The sequence below is a fragment of the Haliotis asinina genome, chromosome 10, assembly GCF_037392515.1.
Source record: "Haliotis asinina isolate JCU_RB_2024 chromosome 10, JCU_Hal_asi_v2, whole genome shotgun sequence".
NCBI classification, from domain to species: Eukaryota; Metazoa; Mollusca; class Gastropoda; order Lepetellida; family Haliotidae; genus Haliotis; species Haliotis asinina.
In genome coordinates, this window is record NC_090289.1 from 44148031 (window position 1) to 44174767 (window position 26737).

General features: G+C 37.6%; 1 protein-coding gene across 1 annotated transcript; it reads left to right on the forward strand.

Moving 5' to 3' along the window:
• The first annotated feature begins 58 nt into the window (after positions 1-58).
• Positions 59-18433, forward strand: LOC137299002 (leucine zipper transcription factor-like protein 1). Its single transcript, XM_067831465.1, has 10 exons — positions 59-181; positions 700-827; positions 5853-6047; positions 7808-7934; positions 10973-11038; positions 12049-12135; positions 14282-14344; positions 15003-15107; positions 15584-15687; positions 16360-18433. The coding sequence occupies exons 1-10, from the start codon at positions 179-181 to the stop codon at positions 16379-16381; spliced, it is 900 nt and encodes a 299-aa protein (XP_067687566.1). The 5' UTR covers positions 59-178; the 3' UTR covers positions 16382-18433.
• Positions 18434-26737: the final 8304 nt, after the last annotated feature.

Below are 26737 nucleotides of genomic sequence, written 5' to 3' on the forward strand. Positions count from 1 at the left end.
AAATACACATTAATTAGAAAGAATTCTTTTTGCATTTATCATTGACGCGTGCGGGCCTACATTAGCCTCGGTTTCGTTTAAGCATCGCATCCGTCCACAAACCTGCTTGGGAAATAATTCATGAATATTTGTAGCAACGTTTTGTCTCAAACAGCAAACACCCGAACGTAAACTAACAATGGTAAAACTTTAAGCTTTGGTTTCAGAGTATTTCCGATACGTTATGCAGTGCTGTTATCTTATGTTCAATTTCTGTATCCAGAATGACAGCGGACAACCCGCATTACATGAAATTAATCGAAGATGTTGCTAGAGTAAATAGTGTAGTAGGTACAAGAAGAACATATTAGGGGTTGGAGGTAACGAGAAACACTTTGGAGTTTATAAATTAGACATTTTTTCGGACAATAAATATCTATTGATCCATTGCATGGATCAAATTTTCAGTGTTTCGGTGCTTATGTTGTTCAGTCAATGAGAACATTTGTGACCATGATGTAGATTTATCTAGATTTTGAAATGACATATCCCTAGATAAGCACCTCAACCAGTGTTTTTTCTAAAGTGTCTGAAAGACATGGACTCAGGGATTTATTTGAAAAATGGCTGTGTTTTTCTGATTTTTTAAAATATTATTTTCTTGTACGACATTATCACATAACTTCTTCACTTCACCTCCTTGTTACTGTCATCATGCAGGCTTCAGAACTAGGAGTGAACCAGCACCACCAGTCCCAGGTGATCAACTACATCCGTTTTGCACGTTACCAGAGAGGTCAGAGGTTACGGGCTGTAGACGCCTGTTTTGATGAACTACGAGACAGTCGGTAAGGATAAAACTTGAATGTTTCATCATTTCAATATGTTTCAAAGTTAGAAAGTTAGAACATTCAATTGTTTGTATTTTTGTACAAACACAGATAATAACAGGATTATCTTTGACAGAACAAATTAATGATAGAGCCTTTCTAAGTAAAATAGATTTAAACACTAAATTATTTTTAATTGTACAGGTGAGCAGGATGCGATTTTAAATCGCTGCAGATACATTTGAGTGCGATTTTATAGCAGTTGGTGCAAGGAAATCGCTACATTGCGGCCCAAGTCAATCCCTGAACAGACATGCTCATGGTTACAATGTATGACACTAGGTCTGTTTCAAAGAAAGAATGTTTTGGTAGGTTGTGACATTATAAGTTGTTCACTGGTCACGAGGGGGCCGTGGGCTCATGTACCCTTGATATTTGTTTATGTTCCCCAAGCCGGCAGGGACCAGTGAACAACATATTTATCTTACAGAACACCTGAATTTTAATTTAGAACTGTATGAAGCACTTCTGTTGAATGTGAGGCGAATCGCCATTTTGCAGACGACACAAGGTAAACAGGTTTAGAGTTATCTCCCTTCCATCGATTTTCAATCGCAAAACATCAGTAATTTCCGTGCTTGATCTGTGATTCAGTGTTATTCGTACTACCATGAATCACCAGAAGGGCTAGGAATTCACAGTGGTGTACATAAAAAGTAATACATAAGCTGTAAGCGAGGTACTTTGAAAATAATAAAATAGCGCTTAGACAATCAGAAAGCGACATTCATGTGTGAGGTAGGATAAATATATATATAGAATCAGTACCATGTATACCCGCGTATAATGCGACTCCCCTCTACACCCCTTCAAAATTGAGGATAAATCATGTACCCTGTGTGTAATGCGACCACGGATGAAGCACATCACCAGCGTCAAGATAAAAGTGTTTTGTCATGCGTTGTTGTTTTTATACGAAACTTTGTGGAGCGTATTACTCCAGAATGACCTAGAATGAAGCACACATCCAATAAATACGTGGTTGTCTTGCGTTATTTTTCCTACAAAGCTTTGTCGAGTGAATAACTCCAAAACAAGTCGCTAGGGCATGTGTGCTGTAGGGACCATCTTTAGCAAACAAAATGTATTTTCGTTACTGGTTATATGTTTGTCTATTTTGCCGTGTATTTCAGTTTAGGCATGTAGCCATATAGTTTTCTGAAGGAACAGCGTGATTGCAGTGATTATTTAAGTTAAATACATAAAAGTATGGAAGTAATATACTAAATACATACAAGAAATATGAGACGATCCTGCTCGTGAAACACAGGAAGTGTTTGCTAACTGTGTGCAGAGTTTATATTTCTAACTTGGAGAGCCAAACAGCGCAACCTACGCGATGTGTCGAGTTTCTGAACCCCAGTTCTTAGTTTACGGCACAATCAGTAAACTATTTTAGTGGTAATGTACAAGGAGTGAATTGCCGTACCTTTGTGTCCGTGGTAAACAGGATTTCGCGGGAAAATGGCCACCATTATCAAGCGAGGTGAAACTGACGATCATCTAAAAGACCTCGACTCATCTGTAAAGAACAAATTTAGTTGGGAATGTCTGGAAAGACCTGCTGGACCCCGGCTTGATGTTTCAGTGTTTTTTTACAATTTGTCATTCTCATGTCTGTTTACTGTGTCAGCTGGCATGTAATTTGTATATCTGGATCAGTGGTCATTTCAACTTTATTTGCAGGGAATATTCGTTAAAAAAACAAGGCAACAAGATAAAAATGGTCTTTATTTTGGATATTAACAGTTACTTAGTACTAAATGCGAAGTTTTCCTGTGAAGTGCCTGGATGGCTATCAAATGCTGGTTGACATCATCAGTGGAAACTGAAAGTGAAACAGCAGGAAAAACGTAAGATCTTATACCATGTGTATAATGCGACCCCCCTTCCTGACCCCTTCATTCCAGGTACGAAAAACTTGCATTATACACAGGTATATACGGTACTGGACATGATGACTCAACAGTGGATGTTTAGATTAAAGAACCTCTCCTCCATGTCCAATCCTGCAATGTTGAAGGCAGTGCTATCACTAGTTTTATTTTCAATCTGTTTCAACAGGTCATGCCACAACTGATTGCCATATCTTCATTAATATAGTAGACCTGTGAAGGTCCCGGGGTAGAATAGGCCTTCAGCAGCCCATGCTTGCCATAAGAGGCAACTATGCTTGTCGTAAGAGGCGACTAACGGAATCGGGTGGTCAGGCTTGCTGACTTGGTTGGCACATCTCATCGATTCCCAATTGCGCAGATCGATGCTCATGTTGTTGATCACTGTATTGTCTGGTCCATACTCGATTATTTACAGACCGCCGCCTTATAGCTGGAATATTGCTGGTTGTGGCGTAAAACTAAACTTGCTCACTCGCTCATTCCTATAATACATGAACTAGGTCTCATGTTTGTTTGGGTTATGAACTGATCACCATCACAGAGCATCTGTACGTTTAACTTGAGAAAGGTGATTGGGATTGTTCTGAGGTCCAACTCAGTAAAGGTCCTCAGACGAGGATGTATTTTGGCAATACAGTGCCGACTCATGATGTTTACAACCTTCATGTCCTACTGGATGAAACATCTGAAGAGAGAGGAATTTTGTGATTCCGACCTCATCCATGTCACCCCAGAAGACATTTAGTGGACAAAGTCAGTATACTGTATCCATATGGGGCTATCCATCTTAAATTGTGACATGGGATCTCAGCGAACTAGCAGTATGAAACCAGCGTTAAAAAAACACACATGCAAGGGTTAAAAAAAATCCCATCACCTGACGCCCAGGACAAGTCCCTTTTCATTTTTGGCAATCAAATAATGGTATCTTACTTGTCCATGGGCTACTAGATAATTTCTGCTTACGGTTTAAAATAAACTTTGATTTCATTTCATGTCTGCTCAAAATGTAGCTATTTAATTTCACAAAGGTATCTTTCTTTGCTATTTATTAATTCTCAATAAATATTGCACTAAACATTAACATCTAGAACCATGTTGATTTATTCTTTCACAATTACACTATCATTATTTTTTCCTAAAAATCAGGGCAGGTGGAAAATTAATCCGGACAAGTTACTTTCTTAAAGTCACTTGCCCAGTGGCAAGTGTTACAGTTAATATTTGCCTTGACAAAAGGTATAAGAAATCACCTATGAACCAGCAAAATATAATACTGACAAGTCTAAAATATTCAATAATATGTATTGACCATAGAGCAAGATATAATGATTCACAATAGTGGTTTCTAGTACAATGCAGCTGAATCAAATCTAAAGTAATGGGTCACAAAAAGAATATCAACTCACCAAAGTTTTGGTTTTCAGTGAAACAGTTATACTAAATGTTACATAGCAAGCGGTCTTGAATGTAGGTCAGACTTTGGCGAAGAAGCAGACAGATGGAGGTATGCCGAACGTTGACACAACTACAGATTAACTCTGAGTGTAAGTCCATGTGAGTCATCAACAAAACAACCAGCCTTATGTATACACAGTCACTGATTCAGCATTCCAGCAAAGTATCGTAGCTTCTCGATCAGCCTCATGTTTACCAACAATCAAAACCTACACCAAAGGGAAGCAACTGTAAAGTGCTACATTAAAGGCATGCCGCTAAAACACTATTACCGTGATATGAAATGTGACCCGTAATAGCTGTCACTTGATAAATAATCAAATTGCAGAAAAAACACTCTCATAACACATGGGCTTTTCTAAAACAAATTTGAACCCCTGTCATGTGAATGCATATTACTGTGTAAGTGCAATGAACATGATTGCTATGTTAGTCCACATTTCGTCTCTCAATATTCCTTTCCATCTGAGGGGATGTCAAAAAGTATCGAGCCAAACTATATTCTTGATGTCCAATGTTTGTATAGTTTCCATTTTATTGTGAAGGGATCATTAGCAAAGCCATATCCAAAGTTTCACACATGTGGGTAATGTGGTTCATGAGATATAAGTCATCACAACACACTGGGGTATAACATTTATAAAATAATGAAAACAACTTTTGGTACCTCTTGGAAAATGGTATGTCCTCAGGTAACATCATATAAATATGTTCAGAAGGTATTCAGTGTATTCCTGAAAATGAAGACGATATGTCATTTGGTACCTCTTGAATAATGGTATGTCCTCAGATAATTATATAAAATATGTTCAGAAGGGTATTGAATGTATTACCGTCTTAATCAACAGCCACAGATTTGGATTGCTTGGTTTAGATTTAGTCAGGGGTTGTTGTTAAGGACACCCCACTTTGATCTTTCACAAACATTGTGTCCAGATAGTCAAGCTGGCATTGATTACAATATATTGGGAGCTGACACTTGTGTGACCATTCAGTATTTAGCTTGAAGCCTTGGCATCATGATATGAATAGTGTAAACATTAGAATCAGTTATGTCCTTATGATGAAGTCATCTGGAAGAGGTGGGTAGTGTCTCCAAAACAAGCTCTTTCAGAACACATGAAGAGGGGAGTCACTTTAACAAGCGAGTGTAGTTTCAAATTGCCTTTTTTTCTCTTTACTTTAGTTTTATTTTCAAGGACTTATGCCTACCTCAAACACACAAAATGTTTTTTGCATATTTTGTTTCCTTGAAGTTTGTGATGCATTGATTGCTGATTTTGTGTTTCTTTGGAGGGTACCATAATAAAAAGTTTTTTAAACAGATGGGGATCTTGAGGCTGGTACATAGAAAACCAGTTTGCTTGAGGTTGACAGATGTTATGGTGAAAAATAAAAGACAAAAACAACTGCATTTATATCATTGTAGTGGTGAGGGTTACTACTTTTTGTCATCCCCTTGTACCTTTCTGCCACAATACAAATTACTGTCTATGTCACCTCATATCACCTTCCATCATCTTGGGTTTGCAAACAAGTTCGGATCAGGATCAGGGTTTCCCTGACACATTCATCTGATTGTTGAAATAAAGCCATGTTTTATTTAAACTGATTCACTTACTCCCAGGTTAACGGAGGGAACATTCACCATAGATGAGGTAACGGAGATGTTGGAGGGTCTGCAGACAGTGGTTCGGAGCGAGGCTGAGTCGGAGCTGCTGAACACAGCGCACACAAATGTATTGATGATGAGGCAGATGTTTATACAGGCAGAGAAGTGGCACCTCAAACTGCAGGCTGATATCTCTGAGCTGGAAAACAGGTAGAGAAATGAAACATTTAATTAAGTCAGTAGTGCTGGATGGGTTCTACTTCCTTGTCATTCCAAATAATCATCTTATCAGTCTTATGCTTTCATACTTTCTTGGGAAATGCAAGAATTCTGACACTGTTTCATCAAGTCAAAGACATGCATGCATAGTCATCTCAATATATTACATACTTTGGAGCAAATGATGTACACAAAACAACTATTGAATTGATCCTTGTAATTGAATGTAAATACAGTCGAACCCCATTGTCTCGAACTCGGTTGAGACGAATTCTCAGATGTGTCGAACTGACATCTCGGTCCCTGCCGATTTCCTTATATTTATCATTATTTGGACCCTGATGTGTCAAACTAGATGTGTCGAATTCCCGGTTGTGTCGAACTCATTTTAGGGTCCCCAAAGGCTCTAACAAGTACAATTTTACCCTTTTGTCTCGAACTGTCAAAGCTGGTTGTTGCAACTGAAAACTTCAGTCGCGCAATCGGAAGTCATCCTCATAAACGTGCTACCTAAAGATCAAAAGTAACGATTAACGGACTTAACAATCAAGTGACATGTTTAACTACGCATCTATACACACATTGTCAGCACACTTACCAACTGAATTTTACTCAAACAATTAACCATAATTAAGTTGTTACCAGTGACACGTTGATCACGGACCGACAGGATATCTCTAAACAAACAATGGCGCATGTTGTTGTCATGTGACAGTCTATGTTAGCGGTCATGTGATTTCCTTGAAAATACAAAATGAGAAGTGAGGAAAACGGAGTTGGATTATCTAAATTGATGTTTTGTTTTTGGTTTAGTATTTAAGGTGTAGGATCAATTTTTTTTAACCAGTACGGTTAGTAACGTGGCAGGGCAATTCAGCGAAGGACCCGATCAGCCCGGGGGGATAACTGGATCGCATGTTACACCTAAAAAGCGAAAATTTTCTGTTAAGACAATAGAGACAAAATACGAGGCTGTCATAGATAAATTCCCCACATGTACACGTATGTACATTCCGATTCCGTTTGTATGAACTATACAACTTTTTATACTGACTGAAAATGAATTAGTGCTGTCAACTAAATGGGATCGCTTGTGAGTCTGTTAAATTATTCTTGTTCTTATCTTTTTGTATGCATATTTATTTGCCATGACGAATAAAGTGATTGAATTGATTTACATTTGTATATGTTGTACTTTAAAGATCAATACTGCCGTAAACGTTTATTGCAAAGATATATTGTTCGTATGTGTATCCTACTGCAAAATAACGATGTGTTAAGCAATGTGGTCGTGTTGGTTTTTGGTCTTTTCAATGCTGACGGATGTGTCGAACACTCGGATAAGTCGAACTTTCCCCTTGGACCCAACGAGTTCGACACAACAGGGTTTGACTCTAATGCTAATTTGAATTTAAAGATGGTTGACACTGTGTTAAATGTATTTTGAAGTCAAATAATCTAAAGATATGAAACATGTCTTCTCTCAATTTGTTTGATATATATTTAACTAGTTCTTTGTTTTAGATTCATTTGCATTTTCGGAAACAGAACACTGAGTTATTGTCTCTAATCAGACTGTTTAAAGATGTGCCATTTATTCATTCAAACAGAGATGACTACAGTGATGACACCCTTAATAGTAGAAGTAGTACTAGTGGAGATTTATTTGAACACATTATACCAAGGAGATTATTGATGCTAGGATGGTTGATCTCATTTATATGTGAAATTACTGAAATATACACTTTCAGAGACCTTTTGGAGCAAATCAAAGAATTTGAGGAGCGTGAATTTGCAGGTACAAAGAGAGACACAGAGTTCATACCATCAAAGCTTGCTCCTTTGAATGAGACAGGTGGAACTGCTTTGTTACACATGGTAGGTTAAATTGTTACGGCACAGCTAGTGACCTTGTTTCTCTGCTTGTCTCCTGAGAGTTTCTAGGACTTCAGATCTGCCAAACCATAAAGCACATGTGATGCATGTGGTCTCACCTTAGTTAAGTGAGTTTGTTCAAAATTGCCTCTCTTCATCAAGGAGAAAATGGGTACGAGGTGGGATAAGTCATGTGACTGTTAATGATTTAACGCTTCACTAGCAGCTTGTGTTATCTGGGTAATACTAGTAATTCAGCACTTCTGAGTAGTGATATATTGAAAATAAGCACTGTACAAATGAATGACATTATTTTTCCAGATAACTGGAGGATTGAAATCTTGGTTTGCCCTTTTTATTCCCCCGGCGTGTAATGCAGGGGATATAGTTGACACCTTGTCTGTCTGTCTGTCTGTCCATCTGTCCGTCCGTAATCATTTTGTTTCCAGAGCATAACTCAGAAACCGTTCAATATTTTAGATCAAACTTGATAGAAATAATGGTCTCAACCCATAGTTGTGCCTTTTGCTATTTACAGAGATTTGGCATTTTTATTTTTTTTGTTTTTCCATGGAACATTTTGGTGTTAGTCTAATGTCGGGGCGGGCTTTGTTTCCGGAGCAGAACTCAAAAACCATTCAATATTTTTCTGCAAAACGTGGTAGATATGTTTTGCAGGCCCCCAAGTGGTGCCTTTTGCTATTTACAGCTTTTTGTGATTTATTATTTTCTTGGTTTCCATGGAAATGTTTCGGACTTAGTCTCAAAATGGAGGGATGGGCTTCATTTCCAGAGCAGAACTCAAAAACCATTCAATATTTTTCAGCAAAATTTGGTAGATATATCAGTCTGAACCTATAGTGGTGCCTTTGGTATTTACAGATTTTTATGATATATTATTTTCTTGGTTTCCATGGAAATGTTTCAGACATAGTATCAAGAGTGAGAGGTGTGTTTCGTTTCCAGAGCAGAACTCAAAAAACGTTCAATATTTTTCTGCAAAACTTGGTAGATATATCAGTCAGAAGCTAAAGTGGTGCCTTATGCTATGTACAGGATCTTGTGATGTATTATTTTCTCGGTTTCCATGGAAATGTTTCGGACCTAGTCTTAAAAGTGAGAGGTGTGGTTCGTTTCCAGAGCAGAACTAAAAAACGTCTTAATATCTGTCCATAAATGTGTGGCAGACCCCAAAGTGGTGCCTTTTGGTTTTTAAAGGTATTTGTGATGTATTATTTTCTTGGTTTCCATGGAAACGTTTCAGACTTAGTCTCAAAATGGAGAGGTGGGCTTCATTCCCAGAGTACTACTCGAAAACCATTTCATATCTTTCAACAGATCTTGGCAGATATATGAGACAGATCTTGAAATTGTGACTTGCAGTCTTGTTTACATAAGTCAGTCACTGAGAAATTAATTGGTGTATCTAAATGATCCAGTTAACAAACCAGTGCGGCTCACTCCTTTCCGCCATTAACAGGCAAGTTTAAAAGGCAGATTAGTGATTTTACTCGTCTGATGATGAAGACTACACACACCCTGCCATCAAACCACCATCATCGGTATTGAAAGTGTTAACGTTCAGTCAAGCATTGAAGGATTGTTCAATATTTGATCATTTTTTTCTACCCTCATAGACATACCTATGTCTCGACTACGTTGATAAGTCGAATTTATTACTGGGTCCCAGTGATTTGACTCACCGGGATTTGACTCTATAAGAGTATGACCTATGATCCTGAGTGGTGTGGATCATTTCCATTCCTTTTTATGTAGTTTTGATGAATAACGTATATCAGTACATATACAATTAAATTGTGAAATCAGTAAATTGTGACACAAATACAAATACAAGGATTGTTTACTGGTAAATATTTGCAATTCCAATAACAGGCCCAAGTATGTGCACCCATGCATGATGAAGATTTAACAGGAATGTCATGATATTGTTAAAAATGGTCAAGGTTTTAGATAGGTATCAAGTCTGAATTTGGCATGTAGAAATGACACAAGTGCGGACATAAAGGCCTGTATTGTCCTTGATTTGCTCTCAAATAGCTGCAGCTAGTCTGCGTGAAACTGTGTCATGCTTCAACTTCTTCAATTGTCCAGCCTGTCATGTTCAAGTTTATATGACAGCCTGTGGCATAGTGGTAAGATTGTCTGCCCGTAGTGCAGATGATTGAGGGTTCTTAGGGGTGGGTATTGCAGAGAATTTTCATACTTCAATGCAAAAACATATATTGCGATGTCTATTGCGATATCTGTTGCAATATCTGTTGCAATATGTTGCAAGAGTTTTTTAAAACAAACAACCACTTACAATCGAGTTAATGATTTATTTACAAGGCAGACACATAACTAAATCACTATACTTCACTAAGTTGTAATAAACACTTCTAATCGTGACTCTTATCAATAATTTCATTTAACGTGAACTGTTTCAACACCAAATGGTGCCATACGCAAGCCTCTACCCTAGTATTTGGCACCACAATGAATTGCTTGTTGTCGGGGGTCACCATTTTATGACCTACTTATGACGTGAAAAACGGAAATATCCGAGTGCTACGAAATTTTCCGAATGCATGTCAAAATACTGGTTTTTGATCAGTGTATCACAAAATGTATCGTTTTCATATCAGAACCGGTAAATACCAGTAAACTGGTGATGTTGCACAACCGTACTGGTTTAATCCCGCCTGTAAAATTAAAAAGACGTTAAGACGTTAAAATATGGTACATGTTGGTCCCTTTGTGTCTTAGAATTAGGTCTAAAATACAGCTAAAGTCTGAGCAAGTACAAGCAACCACACACACACATGTTGTCATATGAGCAAAATGTTCTCAAGAACAATGTTAAACCTCAATTCACTTCATTTCACATTTACACAAAGGTATTTACTCTAAATTATTCGCTTTTTAGTATACACTAAGAACTGACCATCACTCAACATTTTACCTGCACTTTGATAATTTGCTGACATTAACAATCACAACAAGTAGACTTTGACATACTCTCATAAATGATATTTTTTCAGAAAATAGAAGAATTGGAAGAAGAGAATAAAACACTTGAACGCAAACTGAAGCTGTATGAAGCTCAGGTGAGTTATGTCCCCTGATCTTTGAATGAGGAAAGTGAAGCAAGCACACACAAACCAACATACCAGGGATGTTTTGGGATACCCATCTACAGCCAATTTTAGTTGCATATGTAACAAGGAAAGTGTCAGCTATAGCTTCTAACAGTCATAGTGCTAGATCCTTTTGTGATACTGGCTCCTATTGCACACATTGTCAAGTGAGAAGAATGCTATTCGTTAGGTGTAAGGTATCTCTTTCATTGGGAACACTGATTGTTACTTGATTTATTGGGTAAAAATATGAACTAAATTCCAAAGTAAGTATGAAGGTATGATGCGTCTTTTTAATGATGCATCTTTTTTACTCAGTTTCTTTGATTGTCAAAAATAATTGCTCAAGGCTTCACCAAAGTTATAAACGAAAGACATGTGAAGCAGTTTATTAGGCATGTGGTCAAAGCGCTCACAGGTCACAACCCTCATTCTATTCCCACATGGAATAGTGTCCTTGAAATTGCTTGAATATTGATTAATAGCTTAAAGCTAAACTAATTCTGTCTAAGACCTGCATCACTTTGGGGTTTTAAAAACATGATGAATGAAGCATTAAACCTGACTCGCTCTTGATGTGACCAGTGAAGGTCCCACGTAGAATAGGGCTTCAGCAGCCCATGCTTGCCATACAAGGCAACTACGCTTGTCGTAAGAGGTGACTAACGGGATCAGGTGGTCAGGCTTGCTTACTTGGTTGACACGTCACTGGTTCCCAATTGCGCATATTGATGCTAATGCTGTTGATCAATGGACTGTCTGGTCCAGACTCGATTATTTACAGACTGCCGCCATATAGCTGGAATACTGCTTGGTGTAAAACTAAACTCACTCACTCTTGATGTATTTTATTGTACAGATGTTTTTCTGTCAGAAATTAGAAACCTGATTGTGACTCTCTGCGCTTTCCACTCCCTCATTCATAAATGCTAAGTTACCATATGATGTTGTTTATGACACAAAGTCACTTTTGTCTGCAGATGAGTGATGAACAGAAAAGACAACTCAAGATGTCAGGGGAATTGGATAAACTTAATGCCAAGATGGGCAGTTTAAAGGGAAGACAGGTAAGACAGCAAAAGGAGCCATACAGAAATTAGGATTTTCAAAAAATGTCATTTTATTACCACATCAACTAATTCTACGGATCATAAGGTTTATAGAAAATCTGCCTTGAGAAGAGTAAGGATAAACCTAATTTCTCCTCTCCTTTGTATTATTCTACCATTGCAGTATCACATTTCAAGACACCTGTAACCATGGAAACTCCATGTTTTAAGATAGAAACTGTGGTTAACTGTACACGTATACAAAAGAAGAATATTATCATTTGCGTGTAAGAAATCTTTAGCTTAGATTCAGTATTATTGTGATGATAGTTATACTGGGTGAAGGGATTTACTTGATAAAAGTGTTTTTAACGATGATTGTGGGTTTAAGTCCAGATTCTGTTTCTAACTTTGTCAGCATCATGTTGTTTCATCAAATGAATAGCAGGATGAATAGATATCTGAAAATCTTTAGGCTTTCCTGTAAATAACGCTGACATGCTGTGACATTATTGGAAAACGGTTAATTGCCTTAAAGCCAAACTCACTATATACACCTGTTAACGGAATAATCCCCAAACTGGCAGTCTCCAGATGACGTAATTAGGGAGGTGTTATAATCCACTGTCAGACCCACTGGACCCACGGGGTTAGGTCCTGCTTACAAGACAAGTGAAGACGTTTGTTGGTGGTTCAGAATGTTCATTGGACTGTCATTTACCAGTGGCACATTTTGACACAATATGAAGTGACTGTTACTTGTTTACATGCCAGACATGGTTCAGTGTTCTGTGTTTAACAGATAGCTATATGGATTCTTGGATTAACGGCAGTTTTCCCATGAAAATCTGGAACCACTAAAGAAAGTTCTAACCTTAGCACAAACAATGGATGCAAAGACTACAACAGTCCTTGATCGATTAATTAATCCATTTAATTTGCCTACTCAAGTCCAATTAGTAATTTATTACCAATTAACATTGACCCAGTTTATGAAGCAAAAGTTGAAATCTGGGTCACCAGACTCAGTTATTGTATGAGTTGCAACATACAGTTTGGAATACAGATATAAACCTAGGAATCGATAAATACGGAAACTTATGAGGAAATCTTACACGTAATACGGCAAAAAATCAAAACTGCATAAAAATCATTATATGATTCCATGTGTCCGGCTGCGGCTGCGTTTTCTTATGCGGATGCAGCAAATCGAATTGCACCAGGAAGCGATCGGTATGGCATCCGAATGAAAATCACATGGAAAGTCTAGAATATGATGTTATTGACTAGGGTTTTCCAGACATAAACAGAACTAGTCAAAGGACATTTCATTCATCAGAGGCGGGAAATCTTCAATGTGACTATGCCATGAAGCACTCGGGACTAGTGCAATTTAAGTGTACTGGTCCGATGTACCTGTAAATGTTTTTTGACACTTGCTATGATTTACAATGTCATTGGCTTACAATTGTAAGTGCAGAGAGTGCAGAGATCTGGTTGGAAACTGTGCCATGACACCATGACAGTTGTAAGTCTCTAATATCAAACTTGTCATTTGCCAGGGCTAGTGAATGTTGTGCAGGACTAGTAGAAAATTCTGTTACTAGTCCTGTGGGCTTCTTATGGCTTAAGTTAATTTCCATCCCTGCTTTCTCATATTTTCACTATGGAAAAAATAAAAATACTGTTACCTCAGGCAAATGGCCAATCGCTGTCTTGGGCAGATTACCTCTCTCGACAAAGAGTGCTTCACAAGGTCTTTCTCCACATAAAATAACACCTGTGTAAATTGTTCTCTGGTCAACCTGAAATATTGCTGAAATCTCTCTCCATCTAATTGCAATTCTTGAACAAGATTATGGTCCACTGCCTGTTGATATCATGCTGCTGAAGACTTGACCATTTGGGAGTCATCGCAGAAAGAAATAGAAATCATACTGCCACCGTATATATGGTTTCACACCAAACGCTTTAGCAACCGCATGCTGCATGCCGCATTCCGCATTCCGCATGCCATGTAAGTTTTCTGCGTAAGTTTCCATATCTATGGATTCCTAGCTTAAGGATAATTGGCTTATCATGTTGATAATGAATTATTTTACATAAATTATGACTAAAATGTCATGAATCAATTTTTGCCTTATCAAGTATGCCTCTTTTACAGGGAGGTGACGACTCGGAGGAGATGAGAAGGAAGTTGTCTGAGATGGAGATGGAATTAGATTCTGTAAGAGAAGCGCATATCATTAAAGAAACCTGACTGATGTCAATTTTACATACATTTTGCAATCCATAACATGACCGTTAGTCTTGTAAAACTTTGTTAGGTTTAGTAAACTCCAGTAAGGTCTAATAATGGTTCCATAAAATATCACTATTACTACTGGCAAGCAAGGATTTACTGAGCACTTACCTGACCCTTGACCCGTACTAGTGGGTATGAGTGCTGCCCACTGATGCTTGCCAGGTTGTTCGCAGTCAAGTGTAGCTGCTACATCGACGAAGTGACAATCTTATGAGCAAGGCATGTGCAGCTGCTCATGGAATCAATTTCATCGTCATGCACTTTGCCTTGTTTGCCAGTAGTACTATTGGTTTTGTGGTGTCATGTTTACTGGGAAGGGTTGTGCCCCTTGGAACTGCAGGATTTGCTGATCTTGGATTCATCTTGATTATTACTGTTTGTCATCACCACAGCCATAAGAGTGTCCTTCAGCCAACATTTGGCTCCCATTCTGATCCTGAAAAGAATATTTTCATTATCACAATTTGACTCATTCTTTCATTAAGAGTAGCATTGTCTGTGAAGAAATAAAACAATACATTATGATCGTTTGACTCATTGTAGTTTGTTTACTGATCACTTCATGATATTTTGTATGTAGACTCGCAAGAAGGGACAGCTGAATGAGGCAAATATGGAATCTGACCTTGCGGGTACGAAACATGAACTTCTCAGAATACGAGAGATGTTGGAAATGGCTGAGAAGGTAATGACACTGGCTTTTTGTCTTTCAGAGTTTGCAGTATCTCAATTGGTTTTTTAGTGTTTGCTATTATTTGAAACACTAAGATGTATTCTGTTAACTTCCCACTTTAAAGCTTGATTGTGTCTAGATTAGTGATATTGCATAATTTCATTGTTGTATCCTGGTGCATTCGATTTGAACAAATTGACTTATTTCAAATAATGTTTTAGTTGTACATGTAATGTAAATAAATGCTTTCATCAGATGAAAAATGCAAACAAAACGAAACAAATAACTTTTGCAACTATCACAACATCTGGTGATGTTTTGTGCCATACAAAATCAAATCAATACTAGGTCTGATTGCTCCCACTTTTGGATGAAAAAATATTCATGACTGATGCTTTCCCTCTGGTGCTTTGCAATGTTAAGTTATCTCCCTTGGATTAATGACACGGGGGGAACCTACAGCATAAAGTGATTCCACTTTCTTTCAGGAATTAGAGAAGAAAGTGAGTCAGACCAATCCATTCAAGAACCTCAAGCAGATGCTCATGAAGAAGAATGAACAGCTGAAGGAGCTGAGAAAAAGACTTTCCAAGTAAGCATGGTTTTGTTGTACAAAACATTTGAGAACATCACACATGTTTGGTGGGAACCATTGCAGAATGCAACTGAAAATCATTTTTTGGCATTAGGACATGACGGCATATTGAATTTAGGATCTTTGAATCCAAGTACTGGTTGTAAAACAGTTGAAAGTTCTGTCCTTGAGTTCCCGAACCTCTGTTTTGAATTTTGTTTTTAGGCCAGTCGTGTCTACTGTTTCGTCATGTATTTGCGTGATAAACAGTTGATGACAGATTACTTTGCACTATTATTCTAGTATGTTTCAAATAATTTGTTATGGTATTTGGGCGGGTTTTTTTAGGATAATTGTTATTTTACTGTGAAGATTAGGGTTAGAATTTGTGTTCAGCGACCTCTGCTTTTGACAAGCCGCTAACAGGATTGGCTGGTCTTGATTACTGAATTGGTTGACTCATGTCATCTTATCGTAATTCCACAGATTGATGCTCATGATGTTAATCAGTTGATTGTTGGGTGCAGGATCGATTTGTTTTTTACCATGTTTTTTACCATGTAGCTGAAACAGTGCTGACATCCATCTAACATCCATCCATCCATCCATCCATCCATCCATCCATCCATTCATTCATTCATTTGACTGTGTAAATGCAATGTATTTATACACAATGTATATATATTTCAGATACGAGACTGTTGAAGACTGAAAGGAATGGGCAATGTAGATGCATGTATGCTGAATGCCACAAAGTTACTTTTAGTGTCTATTTTACACAACTTTCATCTGCGCTTTTCATCTGTGATATTTCAACAACTGCATATTACCACATCTCCCATGGCAAGATCTACTTAACTGACAGATGTTTATGATACGCAATTTTTTGGCTCTTTTTGACAATTGCCATATCAATTTATTCAGACATTTCTAAAAGAAACTGAGGACATTCAGTTGTGTCATGGCATAACAATTTATCTGTAATATTATGAAAGTATCAAATTATCTTTTGGTTTTGTATAACTGGCCATCTGTACTGATATGAAGGAATCTGTTGTCCTTGACATGTTTAGTAGTATGTAGTAAATAGTAAAAAACTGTGGAAAACTGATCTCATGCCTTATGAAAAATCAACATTTGTGTTTGTATGCTTGATCCTCTTTATGTTGAACAATGAAATCCATTTAAAACAATAGCTCATAGTGCAAGTAAAAGTGCAGCCTGTTGGTTTGGAACATTCTGTAGCATTAAACTCTTGCCATGCTGGAGCCAAGTAAAAATCTGTTCCTCTAATGACAATAGCTGTTGAATAATAGTCTCTATTATAAACCCAATCAGATTTTTTACTGGTAATCCCGAACTTTATAGACTGATCAATTTAAGAAGAGAAAGCAGTTTTGCTATCCATCATGCGAACATTAATTAGAATGTTTCCGTGATGTTAAGCTTGTTTAAGTTTTATAAAATTAAAAATTAATTTAATTATTAATCTTATTATAGACTCTCCTTGTTGAAACACTTTTCTGCTTATTTTACCTTTTTTCTTCACTGCTCACATTGATGCAGTTAGGATATTATTGCCACTTTTCAGTTTAATTGCCAGGAATGTACTTTACAAATTTCACATAAATGACAATGACACAATGGGAACAGTTGAGCACAAAGATTTTCTGTTTGTTTTGATAAAGTTAGAACAAAAACAACGTTGGAATAAACCTGGTAGGGTAAGTATATACATTGAGAACTGATAAAAGCATGTTGTTGTCCGAGCATTATTTAACGACAGTTCATTGAAACGATGGGCTGCTCATTCCAATTACATTTGCTGTGTACACAAGTGCTTTGTTTCAGTTACCTCGCACTCATGTATAAGTATATGTATTGTTGAGGTGCCCCTAGAGGAAAAAGCCAAACTACAAAGATTTACAAGGAGCCAAGCCATACTTGGTGAACCGAGTGTATGAAATAGGGTTACTTCTGTTCTGTCTGCTACTATATCTAGTTAGCTGTAAAACACTGTATTTTACTAGTTTAGATCTGGTGGATATTCATACCTGAATGTTCTGCGTGGATGATCTGTTGTGAGATGTGGAAATGTTATGATTAGCTATTTCTGTAAAGAAATACAAATGTTGACATTTTTTTAATGTGAAGAACATTCAGCTTTTGATTATATCATTAAATTTGAAGACACATGTTATCAGAAAGTTGTTGGCTTAATCTGGCAGGGATATTTTTGTGTGAGTATTACAAAAGATTGATATTGACCTCTCAGTAATTCAAGGGAAGTCTTGATTCAGAGTTATGTCCCTTTTCAAGTTAGAATCAGCTTACCAATGTTTTGTTTATGTTTGCCATAAACATGTATTTTGGTTTCACTGAAGTGATGAACATCTGTGTAGTGGTGGGCGTCCACCAATGGTGATGGTGACATGCCATGATAAGACTGAAGTACTGTTGAAGGTGGCCTAAAACCAAACTCACTTTCTCACTCACTCAGACCCTCTAATGCCAATTTTCTTGGTGTGTGACTCTCTCTGTGATTGACAGTCCCATATCGTGCCAGCAGAAGCGAGATAATACATAATTCTATTTTTGAATTGTCCATTTTTTAAGTGGGAAATGCAATAACTGTTGCAATTAGGATGTATGTTTGGTTGGTTTCTGCTGTCGTGCCTGTTTCAAACATCCTCCTTTTCCAGATTTGAGTCCAGTAGTATAATACCAAATTAGTCTTGTAATTAAAGTGAATTACCTTGTTTAAGAATCACATGTTTTTGTTTTGCACTCAGTTTGACATATTTTAGAATGAAACTGGCTCTATGAATTCTTACCACTTGTGTAGTCCATATATTGCGATACTCTGTTCCTTAATACAAAGAGTTGGGATTCGTTTGAAATCCTCTGGACATCTCCCTATGATTTATTCCCTTTAACAAGATGTCTGATTGACTAAACATTGAAAATGATCTCATGTGAAGATCATTGTGAATAATCTCTGGTAAACAGCATAGCAGTCAGAACTTAAGGATCTGAGTTGTTGGCAAGGCAATTATTTTGTGCAGAGTTGTGTCCCTTGGGTTTGCCAGGAACCTGTGTTTTTGAGTTTGACTCCAAGTTGACATAAATGTAATTTCATGTTTGGTCAGCACCATTCCTGTGCTAGGATTCACCAAAGTGGTAAATGTCAAGATAATAATATTAATAACAATAATTCTACTGTAAATCACCTTGTTATATCTGACTAGTTGCTCACTTGACGCTGTAATCAGAATCTGATTATTTTTACCCCGGATAACCCAAGCTGCTTATTAGATACAAGAAGGTTATATTCCGGGTACCCATTTTCTGCAGGGTGAACAGACGCAAGTTTGATCAAAGTAACTTGCCTAAGGTGAGACCACATGTATCACATGTGCTTCATTGCGGGGCAGGACTGAAGACCTTGAAACTCCCTGGAGTCAAGCTGCCAAACACGGTCACCCGTCCAAGGACTCTCCAAGCTCAACATTACTTAATTTCAACTGATTTATGGCCTGAGCACAAGAACACACATTGCCATTGCTGCAAGTTTTTCTCCCACATTGAGATGACATATCATGATGTAATTGGAACACTGTTCAGTACAGGATGTTATACACAACTAGCTCACTCAGATTATATGCTGTAGAAGCAGTTTCAACTGATAGATGTCATGGTTGTGAGGATCTTCACTAGTCTGTATGTCATAATGCTTGGGATACTGTGCCATGTGGGATACTACTTTCCAATCCACTTGCGCCATTTACACAATTCTGCTGACACTTCACTACACGCCAGTATAATGTTCTGCTTTGTCAGATTCAATTTGTCACAAGTCCCATAGATATTGTACATGTCAAACATATCATGATTGTGTTACAGGGAGGGAGTTCCCCTTTAATGTGGATCTGAGGCCTTATGTAGTTGTTTGTTTGTTGTGCTTGTTGATCAGTTTGATGGGAGATATTACACAGGATTAAGTATACTGCTGTTATCTTTACTGGGGGACAATGCTTCATGGTTTGGAGCCCATTTCCAATTTGACGTTTATAATGAATATTTGGAGACATGTATGAAGCTGGGAGACAGTAATAACAAATAGATATACATATGTAATAACAACAAAGTGGGATTTTAACGACTAACAAAATATCCTCAGACTGCATAAGTGTTTTCTCCTTGCTTCCACTGGAATTAAATTCTGAGGATAGGAAGAAAACGTCAGTATAATGTCGATAATGTCAAGCCATGCCTCTAATGATTGGGACCAAGTATATGACTCATCCTGTAGCAATGGCTGCATTACACAAAGCTTGGAGGAAAGCCTGATAAACTGGCATATTATATAGTTGTAACATTGTGATAGGTATGTGTATGGATGTTTGTGAATATACTATACTTTCTTCATGGTGATTACTTTGTTAAACCAAACACCTTTATGGTGACTGATATATCTAAAAATGGAGCGAAATCAAGAATACTTTCATTTATTTGTTGAGACACCATGGTTACCTACAGCAAATTGTCAAAATGATACCAGAATTTAACGTCCATTTCTATACCGTCCAGATTTTCCAGTATGAAGACTGTTTATTTGTTAGTTTCATTGTTTTTGTATATATTGTAAGTGTTATTGTTCTCTATCACACTTCTCTATCATATGTTGTGTGTATAAGAGTTATATTAGCTGTTCTCAAGAATAGCATGTAACCAATATATTTGTCCATCTGAGACATTTATGCTGGTTTTACTTACAGTTCCACACTCTTTTGAGTAATACAGTGATACCTTGTTCGTTCTGACCGTACTGTCTATGCCACATCACATGAGAGAGTTTAGTTTTACTCAGCTTTTAGCAATATTCCAGCAATATCCCAGCAATATCACAGCAGGGAACACCACAGATTGGCTTCACACATTGTACCCATGTGGGAATCAAACCCTGGTCTTTGAAGCAACAAGCGTATTAACGACTAGGTTATCACACCATTGCAAATATGACAAAGTTGTTGCAGTTGGTGCCCTTACAATTTCATTTGCCATTGGCCACATGTATAAGCAATCCATGCTTTCGCTATACTATACTCACTATAAGGATGTTTGATTTCTCCACATGAGTGCAATATGAAGCCCATTTCTGTGCTTATATAACATATATATATCCCTGTGAAAAAGGGACAAGTACATTATAGTTCATGGCAAATTTCTCATTTCATGGAAACATTGTATGTCATGTATTAATGTTGTGGTTTCTGCAGGTTAATATTTAGACAGGGTCTTGACTTACCTGGTTTCACTGTAATTAGATGTACTACAGAAATATATATGTGAATGGTGTATTGTCTTTTGTGCTCTTGTAGAGGAGAAGATACTTATCACAGATACAGTCATATGCCTTTGTGGCATGTCTTAGTCATCATGTCCTACTGTAACATATATTCATGTATACAATAGCATTGCATGTCTGTCAGCAGGGAAGTATTTTGTCCCGTGAATACTTCCTGGTCACACTACCAGGGAAATGCTGTGTACAAAATCAAAGAAAAGGTTATACTATTCCTGCATGGAACAAAAGATATTTAAATTGTTTCTAAAGATAAAGAAATGTGACGTCTGGTTGAAATGTCCTTAACGATACAGTGCTGAAGTAACAGTATTGGTAGTTAGAAGATGTCGATAAGTCTGTCCATTTGACCTGGCCCCCTTTGTCAAACATTAAGTGATCACAGCTAAGACCAAGATGTCTTGAACCTGAATCTCTTCAGGCTTTCCTTCTGTATTATACTAGGGTTCCAAACACCTGCCTGCCTGACCACCCAGGACGGGTTATTTTTAGTACAGACTGACAGATTATCAAATTCACCATATTTCAAGATGATAAAAATGATTAATTCACTCATAAAAATAAGTGATTAAATTGGAAATAAACAGTTAATTCTTTTCTTGCATTGGCATTATTTTTTCCAACATTTTACAATTTTTAATTTAATTTTACTAAGTAAATTAGTATTTTCTGTGGGCAGGTAAGGTCTGGTCAGGGCCTGGAAGTTCATCTTACCAGCCTGTGGTCTGGCTGTAAGTTTAGGGAGTTTCATACTCTGTTTATGCAGTCACAGTATTTCAGACACAGCTGGGATACTGTTCAATGTGGCTTTGACTCACTTACATTTTACAGTCATCAGTAGGGACTGTTAGTATATCTTCATAGGCGGCCATGGGGGTTTTTTTTGCATGTGCAACCCCCTTTTGTCCTGAAGTGTATTAAATGAAACTCTCAAAATGAACTATGCTCCCTCTTTTTTCAAAAAGCTGAATCCACCCCTGTATTTTGCAGTGGTAGTTTCATAAATTCTTTTAGTAATGGCCTTTGTACATCAGATGTTACACCATATATATATATATTCATATATTAAACTTTTATCCTGACATTAATGTTGTTTGTTTTTACTCAGTAGTGACTCAGTTAACCATGTGAGTGAGTGATGCATGGGCAGGTCTCCGATACTATGTCCTCTGATCTCTATTTCCAGAGATAAGTCGAAATGTTTAAGGTCCCAGGATTATTACATGTTTTGGTGATATACTTGTTTATGTGTGTGGCTGCTTGTAGCAGTACAGAGAAATGTCTATTTTATAGAGCCAACTTTCTGTGATACCATACCATACAGATACAGTATATTGTCTCTGAGCTGATGAGTCCCAGATTCCTGCTCTCATTGCTGACAGTCAAGCAATGCAACAAAAAGTCCCATCTAGGATTCAGAGAGGGATCGACCATTGACCTTCCACTTTCAAAGCACACACTTGACCAAGGAGACAGATATTGTTGACTGAAGGGAATGCTTTGGCAACAATATATATACCTGTGTCAAACACATGTGACACGGTATGGTGCACCTCTACTTGGTGACACACTGGCACAGATCATTGGTCATAACGCATACTAGTATTATCACTGGCATGATTTGATGATTGACAGACTAGTCATGTGACTGTAATATTTCCAAATGAAGCTTTAAAATTGTATATGTAGGTAACTTTCAACGTCTTTTTTTTTCTAATCAAACTCTTTTAAATAGCTTAACACATATCCAGTGAGTGTAAGTGAGTGAGTGTCTAATATACCAGGTCCATCAGTGTTTCATTGGAATCAAGTCTAGGCCAAGCAAACCAGTGACTGATACTATGCACAATGATCCAAGTCAACACTGAATAATTGTAATAAAATTATGAAAGGTTTTGAGGAGGACATTACCAAATCTGAAGTCTCAGTGACAAATGTCATGTACGATGCAATTGGCCACATTGCCCTACTTTTCTACAGTTCAACAATTGACCAGTCTACATGAGATTATGGTTGGCGTCATCTTTTCGAGAATACTTGTGTTATCACCTGTGAAGACCCCTGATCTTCAGAATTCCATGTCTGTCCTAAGAAAGGACTAATGGAATCGGATGGTCAGGGGACTGATCAGTCTAAATAAACTTGTTGAATAGTAATGAATAATACTTTAATAGTAATGAATAATACTTTAATTGTAATGAATAATACTGACACTAAGTTTACTTAGATTGGAGGCTAATGGATTCAGATGGTCAGACTCACTGACTTGGTAGACCCATGTCACTCTATCCTAGTGAGTAGATTGATGCTCATGATGTCAATCACTGGACTGACTAGTTCAGACTCAAGTATTTATAGACCACCACCAGTTTGGGGTAAAACTTAATTCACTTAACTGTCATCACTATTGCATAGTGATTCATAAACACATGATTAGGATCAAGCTATTCTTGTATAAGGGATGGGGGGTCGTCAGAATGTTTTTATCATTACCTGGACACATGTCATTGTATCCCATTGTAGATGGATGTTCAAGATGTCAGTTACTGGAAGGTCTGATACTGATTAGAGTATTTACATAGTGTCATATACTGAGGGAAAAAAATAGGGAACACTACTTCTATGCAGTGTTCCTAATATTTATTATCGGATTTTCACCCACAGTGTGATACAAAGCTTGTGAAGAAACCAGGAAAAGAATAAAGGAACAATTGTACTTTCATGTGTCCCCTTATTTGTTTCTTTCAGTATATATGTAGAAAACTGTCAAACCTCCAAGATACTGCAGGAATACTGTTAAAAGCCATGTAAAACTAAAGTCTCAACAAAACTCAAGATTGCAAGCATTTTTTTAGATTTGATTCTGTAATGACAGACAGACAGACTGGAAATTGGGAACTTGTTAATTGATTTGTTTGTTAATCCAAGTTGTTTGTCTCATTCTAATTTAACATGATATTTATCTTTCAGAACCATCGACATGTTTGAAAATAATTAGTTATCTTTATAATATAACAAATTCCACTTAGTTAGCAGGCACATATAATAAAAACATGATTTACTGTGTGAATAGTAGGGGAGACCTTAAGTATGGTCTATTTCTGATTCTCATCAGCATGCATTCATTATAATCATTATAGAAATGGCTTCCGTCATTCCTAGAACAATAAATACCACGAACATAGCCCCATTTTTGCCTTATTGGCTATTTGAAAGGCAGGAACACGCTATTAATGATTTGAAAAAAAAAAAAATCTGAGTCAAAATAGAATGGAAATAATGTTCTTGACGTCACGAAATGACAGATACGTTATTTTTCACAAGACACATGAAATATTCTATTCATCATTTGCCGCCAATTTCGAATTTACACATTATTAATCGGACAAAAAATCAATTAACGAAATCCAAAACAAACAGATAAAAAATAGTTAGGTGTTGAAAATAAAATAAAACAATACACATCATTGGCTTTCTCTTTTGTTGCCATTGTTTGAATAATATGAGCGAAGTGGGTTTTAAAGTAAACGTCAATCTCGAATGCATTTCAGACACGAACATGGCGCGCCCAGAGAGAGAAGAGTGCGACTGAGACCATCCTCAATATGTCCTGGGTATACATTCTCCACTATAGTGGAGACCTATCGGAACCTATACCCTGGAGATATATATGGAGGGTGGACAGGGACACCCCACCTCAGCAGCTATTAAATTTTACAGTGCCATTGAGCATAAATACATCCAATGACTGCTGCCACTCGAATGAAATAAAATTACTTGTGCATAAAATGTCGGTTGAACGCGTCCGGAACTGAGGTAAACTTGCATGAAACGAAATAGACTATTTTAGTCTCTGAATATATATCATTTTGATAGTAACAAACAAACCCATTTTAATTGAAAAAGAGACCCAGGGAGACCAGAGATTCAGGACCTGAGGACATCTAGACTTGCTTCATTTAATGCTCTGGCACTGCAGAGAAGACTTAGCATGAGGCAAAATAATGTGGCTCAGGGACTGTGAGACAGACTAGAAACAACACAACACTCTGACGAGCAATCACTCCAGCCGTGTTCACCTTGTACGGGTGCATATCATGACTCGGCGTTCAGCTGATCAATGCGAGTTTCTTCTACGCAGGGTGGCCATCGCATGGCCAGTCAGGCTGACCAGTGGCCTTTGGGGAGGGGGAATGTTTGCCATTTACTGCGCTGAATAGCAAGAGATAATGGATAGACAGCTTTCTATTCAAATGGGCAGCTCGATCTGGTCTGTCATTCGACAAACAATCTGAAAACATCGAACTGAAAACATCCAGACAGATTATATCTGTCGCGTGTGCCCAAATATTTCCCAGAAAAGTCAAACCACGCCAAGACTCCAATTGACCTAAAAACATGGGTTTTTTTGTTTTGTTTTGGTTTGTTGGTTTTTTTTGGGGGGTGGGGGTGGGGGTGGGGGTGTTTGGTGGGAGGTGGTTTTGTTTTTTATTTGTTGCTTTTGTTTTTCTGCTGTTTTTGTTGTTGTTTTTTTAAGATAACGCATCAAACTTTAAACACCACTGTGTTACAAGTATCTCACAGATTCATGTCTGTACTTGTTCCACGCTCGTCTCTGGTATGTCTGTGGTTAGGTGATTTACCCCTTTCACTTTTCTGAACGGTATTTTACTGGTATTTGAGTTCTATGATACTGACGCCCAGTGCGACATGGCGTTGACAAACAGTGGAATATAAGAATGTCTGAGTCTGTTATCTGATTTGGGTGATGTTAAAAATAGGTAATCAAGTTACACGTACTAACACGAGACACTCTTTTAACAGACATCGTGATCATCCATGCACAATGTCAGTGAGTCTGACCACCCGATATCGTTACTAGCCTCTTACGACAAAGCAACTACAACCCGGATCTTTATGGGGAATTAGGAAGAGTCGACCCCAAGAACTGTTAGTTCTGTTAGACTTCTTCTTTTTTAATGTTGATTTGTTTAATGCCACACACGGCCGATTATTCTATGCAGCTATATGGAGGTCACTGACACACTTTTCACAAATATGGCCACGTCATAGAACAACACAAATGACGTCACTATTGAGAGTAACGACATGCAACCTTGACCTTTGCCCATACTACCAGCATACTACATTGTTTTCAGTCCTCAACAACGTCAGACTTCCAGTCGATGTTTTCATTGCTGTGTGTTGTATTTTAAGGTACACTTGTTATGCACTGGTAGCTAGGAAAGTGCATAATGGCACGGGTACATGTGACGATTGTGAGCCAGATATATTGTCAATAATGAGCTCAAGTACCAACGAGCCGTAGGTGATTGAACTTCAACTGCTGAGCTACTTGTGACGCGCCCTAGCAACGGGCTTGATAATGGTCCGTCGTCAAGCATTTTGCGGGCATTATCAAGTTACAGTGGTCCGCTCATTTCTCTATAATTCTATCCATTTTAGCTACAATATTGGGGTAATGCTATTTTTCAGGGCATTATCATTTGCAGAAGCCAGAGGTCTTTCATTCACTGCCCGACGAAGGAGGGCAGTTGAAAAGACAGAGGGCTCCTGCAAATGATAACGCCTGCAAAATGCTTGACGACGGGCCATTATCAAGCCCGTTGTTAGGTGACGTCATAAGTAGCTCAGCTGTGCGCCATTACGCACTTTCCTGCCTGTGCCAACCAAAACAATTGT

What these genes read in the sequence shown, in the direction of transcription:
- LOC137299002 (XM_067831465.1), top strand. An exon ending in TGAAGCTGTATGAAGCTCAG is followed by an intron (nt 11,039 to 12,048) that starts GTGAGTTATGTC and finishes TTTTGTCTGCAG; the next exon opens with ATGAGTGATGAACAGAAAAG. An exon ending in CTGAGAAAAAGACTTTCCAA is followed by an intron (nt 15,688 to 16,359) that starts GTAAGCATGGTT and finishes TATATATTTCAG; the next exon opens with ATACGAGACTGTTGAAGACT.